At 40.1% G+C, this 12,308-nt stretch overlaps 1 protein-coding gene across 1 annotated transcript in view; it reads left to right on the top strand.

Moving 5' to 3' along the window:
• entrep2 (endosomal transmembrane epsin interactor 2) overlaps positions 1-12,308 on the top strand; it is a 145,313-nt gene that overhangs the window by 97,714 nt on the left and 35,291 nt on the right. Inside the window, exon 3 of the mRNA XM_088920057.1 lies at positions 8,556-8,666. Coding sequence (XP_088776183.1) covers positions 8,556-8,666 — 111 coding nt within the window. The remainder of the gene's footprint in view (positions 1-8,555; positions 8,667-12,308) is intronic.

The raw sequence follows: 12,308 nt of genomic DNA, 5'->3' as shown, positions 1-12,308 counted from the left end.
TGCTGGCTCTCAGATAAGACTCAGTTTAGAATATTGTGTACAGTGTTAATCACTATGCTACAAAACAGATTTCTGAAGAAAGGCGACCAAAAACATTCTTGGTCTTAAAGGAATTTCCTGGGCTTAAAAGAATGTCAGTCCCTGACAGTCTGAAAGAACTGAATATTTATAGTCTGGAACAGAGAGCACTACAAGCAAATGATTCAAGTATTCCAGAGCACAGGCAATCATTAGTCTGCCTAGTGGGTTCTTTCAAAATCAGTGAAACATGATCTAGGATGCGAGTGGATTCTATATGGGAGCGCATTATAAACTACAAACAGGAGGCACTTTACATAAGTGATTGTGGGAGCATGGAACAAGCTACCCAGCCTCATTGGTGAAGCTGATTCTTCATCTAGTTTTCAGGGTGTGAGCAGAGCTGCAGTACATAGAGCAGATCAGTCCCCTACTAGTAACCAATTGAATTAGAAGGGCAGAATGAACTCTACTCGTTTGTGGCCTTTCTTGTGTTTTCATCTGTTCAGAGTCTTCACAGAATGATTTCAACTCCAGGGTGTGAGCAGAATGATCCACTAGCTGTTTGGAATGAGAACTGAATGTGTTCAGACAGAGGGTCTCTCCCTAAAAGCAGAGACCTTACACAGGCAGAATTACTGATTCATTTTGTTTGATACATATCTGTGTTGAAGTGACTGGCACATGCAAAAATACTCTTATGTACAGGAAAGGGACTAATTATTGTGTAGCAGGGGTTCTTAGTGGATTGTGCCCAAGCACCAATGACGAGCAGCAAATGTGCTGCAGCAACAATATTGTTTTGAGAACTTATTGGAGTTCATTCATGCCTAATGAGCTTAAAGGCTACAGCAGAAATTGAGAGTGACAAGTTACTCATGAAATGCTAATGATCCGTCAACACTATAATTAGTATGTTAGGTTTGTCAGAGCTGAGCTGTGTTTGTCAGTGACAGCCATCCCCATGGTTCTTGAGAATGACGAATGCAGTGTCTGTGGGGTGATCGTAGGAGTAAACACTCGTTTACTGGGCTACATTCGCTTGTGTCCGTCTGGTGGTCTCCAGTGGTGAAAGTGCATTTGCTGGCCAGCATGCATCTGGTTCGCAAAGGCTGCTGGTTTCATTTCTTGATTGTTCAAGCAATGGGCTGGCTGTTGTCTTTGAAAAAGTGGTGTGTGTGAGACATACCAGTCAGGAGTTTTAAGTGCTACTTTAAGCATCAAGTTAGTATTTATAGTTTATTATTTTAGGGGACTGGCGTATTGCTCAGTATTAGCATTTCGTTGAGCTGGGCAGTAGCCCACTTTCTGCAAGCTTCTGTGACTACAATGTGTGCTTTAGCATAACTCATTAATACACATTATTACGTTTAATACTGAAATATAAGACCTAACAAATTTAAACCTCAATTTTTCTGACGCTAGCGGATCCATTATGTAAATAGTGTGCCGCAGAGCACCAGATGAAAGTCTTTTTTTATAATGTTTTGTTTACTGCTGGAGCAGCTTCATGAAATTCAAAATCAGATGTGTGTTATTGCCACTTAGGATTAATGTTCTTATTACTTTTATTAATCATATTGTTCTATGCCGTCATATCTGATATGTAAATTGAGTACATTAAAGCTTGAGTATTCCATTCCCTGCTGAATTAGTGTCATGTTGTGCAAAATTGTAACTTTTCTTTTTGTATTTATTTGCACATTTTTATTTTACATTTGTATGCCTCTATATAATTTTAAAAGAAACACCTTTTGGGGTTAAGATGTCTGTTTAAGAGGTAGCAGCTGATCTGAATAAAGGGAGTGTGAATATTATAATAATCTGTAATGGTGTCAATGTAGGTGCTTTGTTTGAAGCCATTTTGGAATTAGAGTTAGATACACCTGGCTTAAATGACTAATTGGCGTCATGTGAAGGAAATTCCCCAGGTGGAAAAGAGCATGTGTGATTAGCTCTGTGGGCAGTTGGCCACGCCCATGCAATACATATCTGGTGTATATTAGCAGCCATGAGGGGAGGGGCTGAAGTCTGTGTCTGTGTTCCTATAGGAGAGGAAGAGAGTGGGAGCTCAAAAATGATCTTGGTATCTAGATTGCACAGGTGTAGTGTAGACTCCTTTACCAAAGCACAAAACAGTCTTGCTGTCTCTGTGTGAGAAGGTGATGATTATTGCAAGAAAGAGCCAGACTGATCTGCAGCTCATTCATTTGAGTCCACTACTCCAGTAGTTGGCTTATAAGGCTCCAGTGTCTCATTAGGGAATGTGATTAGTACTGATTATAGCAGGAAGGCTGGGTGTAAATTATCCAAGTTAAGCAAAAGAGGGTGTTTCTGAATAAAAAAATGGACAGTCAATGGGAAGATTAGATATAAGGGAACCAGGGTGTCTTGGAGTAGACATGGGAAGAGTTTTTCATGTGAAGATGTAGACTTGGAGAAGCTGAGAGGCATTCACATGTTCCGCCTTCTAAGAGATTGACAAACTGATGTGAAGAGAGGAAGAGAAATTGGTGAATGTGCTGCTTAAAAGCTTTGAGGCGGGGAATAACTGAACAGTGGACTGTGCAGGCTTCTCTGAAAGGGAACCACTGGTACATCCTGACACCTGGAGGGGAGGCACGGTGAAAGAGCACACCAACGCACAAGTGTTAAGGCAATACGCTGACTTGGCGCTACATTTTGTGGTTTGTGGGGTCAACATTCACTACAGTATCAATATTTCTGTATGCATCTACAAAAGTGATTCCAAGCTGGCCCTGGAGGTGGAGGATGGACTTCTCTGATCAGCACCAATGGAAACAAGCGCAGAACGAAGTGATCGGCTGTCATACATTTTTCCGTAGCAGCAAACCCGTCTCGGAATGCTCCTTCCAGTTCACAGAGAGGTGTCTGGGAGAACTGGCATGTTAACGTTGTGTTTGATTTCTAAGCATGTGGATGTTCCCCGCTGTCAGGTGGAGATCCAGTAGGCTGGAATGTAACGGGTTTGCGGTCTCCCTGTGCTGTGGGACCTGAATTGTGTTTGAAGCTCATCTACTCACCTGTTGGAATCACACGCTAAGCGCTTGCCAGTGAAGTGCACTGTGAAGGAAGCCGAGGCAGGGATTGTAATTTCACACGTGGAACATGTATCTCAGACTGTATCGGGGGCTGCCAGTTTTGACTTGACTGATCAGTATTCACATGTGCGAGGCCTGCATTCCTGCATTGCAGGGGTTGGTGCTCTATTTCCCTGCCCGCGTCCTGTGAGCTCTCCGAATCGCCGGTCTTCCTCACAACTTTAATGAAAACTACGGGACTGCTGGGCATCGATGCAGTCCGGCGATGAATGCTGAACTGTGAAAAGCTGTAGAGTAAAACTGCTAATCGTGATTGCAATCACGCCAGTGCTCGGGGACAGCTCATTTCTGTGAAGCAGCCTGATGTCCCCACTGTTTTCACTTTGTGTGAAAAATAAAATGGCAATCAAACAGTGCTGTAATTGCAAAGTTAAGAGGACATAATAAACAACTAAACGTTCTCTGTACTAGACTAATAGGGGCCGTGTTTTGCCCTTGTCTGTTTGCAAGTGACTCAGCACCTTTAATTAATGATTTGCTGTGTAACAGTGATACTTGATTCCATATGGTTATTAGAATAAATCAGCATGAAGCCAGTATGTTTAATTGCCAGTTGCGGTAAGAATCAGGCTCTTTAAAAATCAGCCACTTCAAACCCATTTTTACAAAGTCGGGTAAGCCGAGTTAGCTTTTAGCAATGAAAAGTGGAGTAGGAGTACCAGAGCAGAAAGCAATTTCACTTGTTTGTGTACTATTTGTTAGAGGAATAACTTTTAAATGCTGTAACCCTTGTTCAGAAATATGTAAGAAAAATGAAAAAAAATAAAACAAAAGAAATGGTGGTTAACAATAGGTGCTTACTGTAGTACATTGAGTTACATAAAAGTAGTCTACTATTTACTATAGTGAGAAGCACTAGCTTGTGTCGCCCATTAATGATTCATCTGAAAATATACAAGAACACTGGAACTATGTAACCAGCTGCCAGGTTGAAATGTCTGTTCTTTAAAAAAAAAAACCTTGTAAAAAAATGTGCTTTGAGAATGAGTTGAGAAAGACACGTTGCATTTGTTTAGAAACACTGAAAGGTTTAAAAGTGGCAAGGGAAAGAGAAAACAGAAATTACTGTAAAACACCAGCTGCAGAAGCCAGAAACATCGCAGTGCAACTCGCTGTGGTGATTGATCCTGCTAGCCTTCGCAGATGAAAGGGATTTATTTGTTAGTAAGCACTTGGCTGCACTCAGAGATCTTTTTTAATACATTTAGATCAGCCGTGAGGTCACCTCCTGTTCCACACCTGCCAGTCTGTCTATGGAGGGAAGGAAACGGGGCACTGTCTCTGAAAAACACAAGCCAAGGGCATCTCTGCAATATATAAACATGGAGCATTTGGGAACGATTTTAGGCAGGATTTGCTGTCACATTAAATTCTGCGAGCTATAAATGCATAAGGAAAACAGCTTAGGCATTTACTGCCTTTGAAAATCAGTCAACCAGCCAGCCCTTCTTGAAGTCATTTTCTCCCCCCCCCCTCACACCAGAACTCATTAAATTACGAGTTAAACCTTCTTATGTGTTCAGCCCATTTTTTTAAATGTCTATGCCATCTACCTCTAGCAATTTTGCAACAACTTTCAGGGGTTGTTTTGAATCACAGGTTTTCATAGTACCCAAACTGAGCAGCTGAGTGTAGATGATCAATCCTGCTGTTTTCTTTTTCTTACACTCCATGTTATTCTTGTAAAAGCAGAAAGCAGAAAGCAGGCCTCCTGCAACACAGCTTTTGCCGAGTTTCACCAAGTCCTGTGTTCCTCTTTCTGGAAAACAGTGTTGCAGCCTGGTGAAAAATACGCGTACATTGTTTCTTTCAGCACTCTGGTAGCATGGTAGGAACACACAGTCACCTCTGCTAATTGCAGTTTGGAGTGCACTCCCACCTATCCTCCTGGCAGTGAATATCTGAGGTGTCATGACCCAGACCAGGCAGTGTGCTACTGTTGTGATAGTGGTTCCAGCGTGCTGATTGGTCCTTTCCTTTGTCGGGTGCCTAGTGTCAATACGTATCCATCAATCCACCTGCACAGCGCTTGACAATTCTTGAATAAAAGTGAAATGACATTAAGACTGCTTCCTGAATAGGGTTTGATTTAAGGTGTGGTGAAATCAGAAAGTATGAAAGGTAATACCTAGAATGTGGTGCTGAGAGTGACCCTCCATCATGCCGTAAGCCATTCCAGAGAGCAGGAGTGCTAGTAAATATTTTATGGTTGCAATGTTTTTACGAGCTCTTTAGTTTTCAGCCGATAGGAGGGAAAGAAATCCGCATCAGTAATATATTCTTTCTGACAAGTGATACTACATTTTTACACAAAGTAATAAAAGTGTCATTTATCGTCTGACAGCTTGTTATCTTTAATTATAGTGATTACGACTATCCTGTATATTGAATGCGTTTACAGTCTGTCATCTTTTGCATTAAACTTGAGCTTTTGTCTGATCCCTAGTTTGCGCAATGATCACTATTAAAGCTGTCCTTGTTTTCTTCAAATTGCATTGGATTCTTTTAATTAGCATTTAAAAAAAAATAGAGCTGACAACATTTGTGTTTCTTTGCTTTCTTTTGCAAAGGGAGATTGTGCTGCTTTTGATTTTTATAAGATGAAATTTCTTTGAATTTGAAACAAATGCTTTCAACCCCAAGCCCAAAACTGAAGCAGATACTGTTTATACATTCCATTTGGGGGGAATGGAAATGAAAGAAAAAATGATTACACCCATCCTCAAATTCTCTTGGCTGCAGAAGTACTAAAATCACATTATGTTGTGTCTGTGATTTATGACAGGTTTATGGGAAGTGATAAACACCCACAGTTATCAGCTCGTACGGTCCCATTTACTATGCAGTGCCTTTCTGAAATAGTCCAGGGCATGACGTGTTATCGCACTTGGCATCTGAGGACACTTACTGTGAAAAAGTGATGCATGCCAACTTTTTTTCCCAAAGTGCAGATTCACTATAAATATTTAGGTTTCCGGCATAACATAAAATATTAAAAAAATACGCCAAGCTGCGGATAACTTGGAAGTAAGAACACAACAATAAGTCAGAAGAGGCTGCTTTGTTTGTCTGTGGGCCTGCAAATAACACTGAAACATTGTTAAAGACCTTGAAGAAGGTTTTAAGCCAGAGCAGGCGTCTTGCTCAATAGTTTGTTGGTCAGTAATCAGTCCGAAACATTTCCAGTGCTTGAAGGTTCAGAAGCTTAGCTGTGCGGTTAGCTGCAGACCCCTATGGGGTTTTTTTTTGTGTAAAGACATACTGTAGTTCCTATTTTAAGTCCTTTTTAAGATGTATTTTGTCTTAATTTCCACCTCCCTTTCACGAGCTCAAAAGCTTGAACTATGTCCCCCCTTTCCAACTAAAGAGATTCAGTCCCCTTGTTCTGTCTGAACTGTTGCCTTTTCTTTTGGCGGACATTAAAATGTCTGCCGGAAAGACTTGTTGAATGAGTGTTACAGTAGCTCATATTTTAAACATCTCTTCCATTCTACTCATAAAATAGAGAAATAGTTGCATGGTTATAAATCAAGCTCTGTGACATTTGTCTTTCAGAAAGGGGAGGCAAAGATCACAGAGTTTCTCCATTTTTGTACTTTTATTTATAGTATTTGTGTTATTCACACATCTTCATTAAATATCCAACAGCTCTTTACAGTATAGCGCGTAACTTGGATTTTGTCAGGTACAGAAAAGAATTTTGAACTTTGTTTAAAGAATGTCTCTCACTTTACAGAAGGGTATTTTCCTAGTTTAATGTCACCTCAAGTAAAATTCCAGTACTGTAAATCTTTGAGCTTTGTACAAAGGCTAAGGTTGATATACAGTGCACTTCTGGACTCTGCCTGACAGTTTTAAGCCTGTTCTATTTTAGATGAACTGTGATTTAAAACACCTGAAGGCTTTGTATTACTTCTGAAGGAATTGATATCCCTGTTCTGTCAGCTATAAAATAAAGAGAATTTTATGGAAAGAGAGACCTTTGTGGCTCTGTGGAGCAAAAAAAAATGCAGAGTTTCAATCTATCAAGCTGTGCACCCAGGGAGCAGTTCTGATGAGAGAGTGTTGAAAATTAAAGGAAAATTGGTTCTCTTTCGGTTGACCATCAATTATAGTCTCCTTTTTTTTTTCACAGTGCGGCTGGGGGTAATTTTGGTAAGCATGCATTTATGCTTAGCAGTGGAACACAGTGCACTACAGTCTTGATTACCAAATGTAGTTTCGTAATACATTCTGTAGACATAGTTTTTATGTCCTTCCATATTACAGCACACAGGGGAAATTGTTCAAAATGGATTGCTGTTGTTGCTGAAAACGACAAAAGATGACTAACACTGCTGTTGTGCTTTTGAGTGACTAGAATCCTGATAAAGGCAGAGGCTCAAGCTGCTTATCTTTGGAAAGGCAGTGTTAGCAGGAGGGGAATGGTGCCCAGGTTTTGTAGTGTTCTTTGGCAGTTTGCCTCTGTCCTGACCTCTCAGAGGCCACCGTTTGCCACATGGCTGTGCAATTTATGCTCATTGCGGCTTCGTTTCTCACCTCCTTAATAAGCAGAGCAGAGCTCAGACTCGGGCTGTGAGCTGCATGTTTGCTGTGGTGGAACACATTCTGTTGTTTTGGAGGAAAACATGGTATTGAAGCATACCTCAGATTGTACCAAGCTTTAAGTGACATTCTGTAGTCATCTAACTTACTTCTTTCAGTCTGGCATTTCCTTTTCATTCAGGGTACATCTGGGGTTGAAGTATCGAGGTACAAGATGGCCAAATTAAGTTTTGTATTAACACTTATACACTTAGAAAAAGAGCACAACTGAAGATATTTCAAGTTCCAAGTAATAGCAGAATGCTTCTAAAACCTTTTGGAATCTAAGCAGAGTTAAAACACAAAGCTAAATACTGTAGAACTGAATCTGGTAGGACCTCAGATCTCGCTTCATTTTACTTCTGTGCAGATTATACCACAGAAATTTTGAATAAAGGACAAAATGGGTCCATGGGTTTTAGCTCCAGCAAGAGCTAGTGATGGGACCTACTGAGTGTGTAGATTAGTACAGCTGAAATCCACGTACAAGTTTCTGAATTTGAATTTTTGCTCTGGATTAATCATGTTCACTTTGTGTGCTGGATTTTTGTTTTAAAAAAAATGTCCATTTTAGTTTGTCCAATAACTGATACCGCAAATTATCTTACTGCACTAAATCATGTCCTTTTTTGAAATTGGGAAATACAGCTGCACAAGTTTGTTCTTCTCTTCCGTTGAACTTCACTGTGAGAACTCGAGAGGCTCCGGAACATTACTGTACATGCTGCCTGTCCGCTGCATTTGTTCAGATCTCGAGGGTGGGGGAGGTTGTTTGAAGGCTAGCTGTGGCACTTGAAAAAATCACATTGTCCTTTTTTCCTTGTCTGGCAGATCACCTTTTTCATGCTGCTGTCTGCTGTGTGTGTGATGCTGAACCTGGCCGGGTCCATCCTCTCCTGCCAGAATGCCCAGCTGGTGAATTCCCTGGAAGCCTGTCAGCTGGTAAGTACCACGGTGCTGAATGCTCTGAACAAGAAAGTGAAAGGCTCCCATTGCTGGAGTAACGTGGCAAGCTGGGGGGGGATAAATGGCAGGAGACGTCATCTCTACATCTATACTGAAATTAAAAAGGCCCTTAAGACACACATGGATCTAATTAAGTGTCTGAAAGGAAAATACCTTGTCTTGTGATAGAAAGGGCTAAAGCTGTTCTTTTTGCTCTTCCAGGCACTAGTGATGGGATTTTTCAGGTATGGGGATTAACGTAGCTGAAGCCCTTCTCATGAACCAACAGAAATCCAAGATGTACTGTAGTTTCAACATTTATACAGAGCTTCTGTGGGGACAAAAACACATCCCGGACTCAGATGTGTCTAATTAAGTATGTGAAGGGAGAATATCTTCTGAAGAAAGCGTTAAGTACAGTACAACCACCATGGCATCAGGAAATAAGAGGTTGGCAGCATTGTGAAAGAGTTGGGCCTCACCACATGTGAGGGGTGCTGGCGATTGCTCTGTGAGAGAGTGATGTTCCATAGCAAGGTGCATGTGGTTCAAAGCACGGTGCGCAGATCAGCCGCTTCTTTTAAAGGCTCTTAGCAGAGCTGTCAAAGCATAATATGAAATGTCCCGATTTGGGAATTGAACAGTAGGAACTTCAATTACATGCATTCGCATTTACATTCCTCCTTGAACTCCAAAGTGGATTGTGGAAGCAAAGTACTTTGTGTATCTGTACATTTGTTTGTCTCTTCTCAACAATAAGGAATGAAAATCAAAGAGCCCGACTCTTCAAAATCCGTTTTCTATTTGAGTGAAGGAAGCAGTTTCTCCCCTCACAAGCACAAACACCACAAAACTTTTAGAACATACGTACTGTAAATCAGCTGAATACCGAATACTTGGGTGTGTTAATATACAGTTAAATATAATTTATAGTTAAACATACACTTATGTAAAATAAGTTATTAATTTGGCTCCAACAGCAATATAAAGATCCCCACCCACTTTCTACAAAATAGTTTGTTTAAATTACCGTGTCATAGACACATTTTATAGTTCAATTCCACCCCGAGCCCTGCAGGGACAAACTGCTGGCAGTTTTTTACAAAACAATAGTCTAAAGATAGATTTGATTTTTCCCTGTTTGGAGACACATGCTCTTAATTATTTGGATTTTATACATTTAGAAGCTACAAAGTGGCTAAAATGTTCAGAAGCATGTTAATTATACCTATTACAAACTAAACTGTCTTTTAGATATACAGTAAAACCTCAATACCTGTATATGTGAGAGTAAGGCACCTTGCAGTCTCAGCCAATGGTGATTTTAGCAGATGCGGGACTTATCACCTTTTGGGGAACATACCGTACAGCTCATGAAACAAGCATTTCGGTAGTAATATTTTGTTATAACTGTTACCTACATCAGATAGGTAAGTATGTATTGGTATTTTTAATTAAATTGAATACTGTAAACGTAAAGCTTTGTTTCCCCTCTATAATATGATGTTATTGTATGTGCAAACAAATTAGATTGGTTATGATATCCTTTACACTATTTGAGTTTGTTTTTTTCTTTCTTAGTACAGCACATTGTTTTTACTTTTAATATATTGTTTTATTACCATTATAAAGGCAGCACTATTGTACTGTAATAAAGTTTATTACAGCATGTTAATAACAGACAAAAAATTAAATTGTGTACAGCATTGCACACACCATAAAAGTGAAAACACACAAGCACAAACAGTAGGGGCTGGACATAAAAGAAGGTTTTTTGTCTGCTAGTGGGTGAAATGTAATTCTCATTTACAGACATTACTCTTATAACAGGTCTACACTCAAAGGTCATTTAAAGCTTTTCCAAAGGAAACTGAATAAAGCATAACCCATGATGCACTGCTGTATGAACATGTAACCAAGCATGTTCTTTGTTAATCAAGCAAGGTCTCTTTACTACAGACACCGAAACAGGTCGGGTGAAGTAGATCTGTGAGATGTAGATGCTGCACAATTGGAGATCTGCTTCTACTCTCCTACTGCTCCATCCGGCGAATTAGGTCCCCGAATGTGGATATAGTGGTCACTAATAATTATAGGCGAAACCACAAGTGCAGAACTCATAAATATTCAGTCAATTTGTATAAAGATATCCGTTTGAGAGTGTGTGCTTCTTTCAGTGTTACTGAAAAACTGAAAGGCCCGACCCTTTTTAGTCAGAACAGATGCCAAGGGCACCCGATACAGTTCTTCAAAACCCTCAAAGGCGCTGACATCGGTGACCCACTGGACGTCTTCAGAGTCAGTAGTGAAACACGCACCAGTGGACACACATGTTAACCAAGCGTGTGCATTTTTAACTGAGAGCAGAAGGCACTTCAAAGGGCTGTGGCAGTAGGGAAAACGCTACTCAGCCAATAGCCTGACTTCGTTCAAGAAACAGTTGGACTTACTGTAACTACTGTCAAATGATTAGATGGGCCAAATGGCGTCCTGTCATTAACATAACCTACCTTGTGTGCTTGTGCAACCCATCTTATCACCAGGATAAGGGGCCTACTGGTATTGGATGGACTTAAAAATTATATTTGAGGTTACATTTCTTTCACCAGTTAAAGGGTTTTAATTGTATTGTTATACCTGCAGTGAGAAGGCGGTTTCTGAAAACCTTGCCCCTTCAGCATTAATAACAGACCTTTTATTTTGTCTGTAAAGCAAGCAGTACTGTATTAGTATAGAGTGTCATTCATATTTATAGAAACCCTTTGGATGACCTTTTCATGTTTGGTTAAACTGCTTTCCTAGTCAGGTGGCATTTGGATAAGTTCCTACCTTGGGTTTTCCATTCGTAGAACAATTTGTCTTTTTTTCTCACTGTGTTGATACTAAATGTTGTCTGCTTTTTTTTTCTTATTGTGCTTTTGGCCAAGTGGTATCTGAAAAGATGCACTGACAGAACTGTATCAGTGTTTAGGAAAACAAAAGCCAAAGCCTTCATTTAAGAACGGTAAATGTTTATCAAAAATAGAAAAGTAACATTCTTTGCTCTTATGTGTTTTGTTCACTTACAATTGTGCTGCATCTGCCTAGATTTTTTTTTTCAAATCAAATGACTCCTATTAAAAAATAGACATCTTAAAAAATATTATTTTCTAACGGCAGACACCATAGTGCCATAATGGAAATGATGAGCTAAGTCCCGTTTCCGTGTTGCAGGTTTGTGAAAGGCGTTTGGTTAAGCTCTTTTATAAACCATCCCCCTAGACCTGGTGGAATGGAAAGTCAAGGATTTGACAGCCTTGCCTGACAACGTCTTGCCATTCAGTGTTCACATACATCTTTGGTGCTTTTCGGCGAAACGATGTGTAACAGGAGCAATATTCTAACATGCCCGGGTCTGATGAAAATGAAATTCAGTAGGACAGAGAAGAGGAATATATTATTTCCAAAGGAATCATGCCTTTCACTTCTAATGGGAATAATGGGAACTCATGTTTATGCCATAGAGCAAAGTGCAGTCATTGCCTTGGTGGTTACACAGGAACTTGGAAGGGCTGGAATTTGCTCCTGGAGGTTTAAGGCAAGTATGCCCCTGTGCCCAGCTATGGCCTCTTTTATGTTATGTTGCAGTTTTAGGCTACA

The sequence above is a fragment of the Atractosteus spatula genome, chromosome 7 (assembly GCF_055471065.1).
Source record: "Atractosteus spatula isolate fAtrSpa1 chromosome 7, fAtrSpa1.hap1, whole genome shotgun sequence".
Classification (NCBI taxonomy): domain Eukaryota; kingdom Metazoa; phylum Chordata; class Actinopteri; order Semionotiformes; family Lepisosteidae; genus Atractosteus; species Atractosteus spatula.
This window is presented reverse-complemented; position numbering and strand designations above follow the sequence as displayed.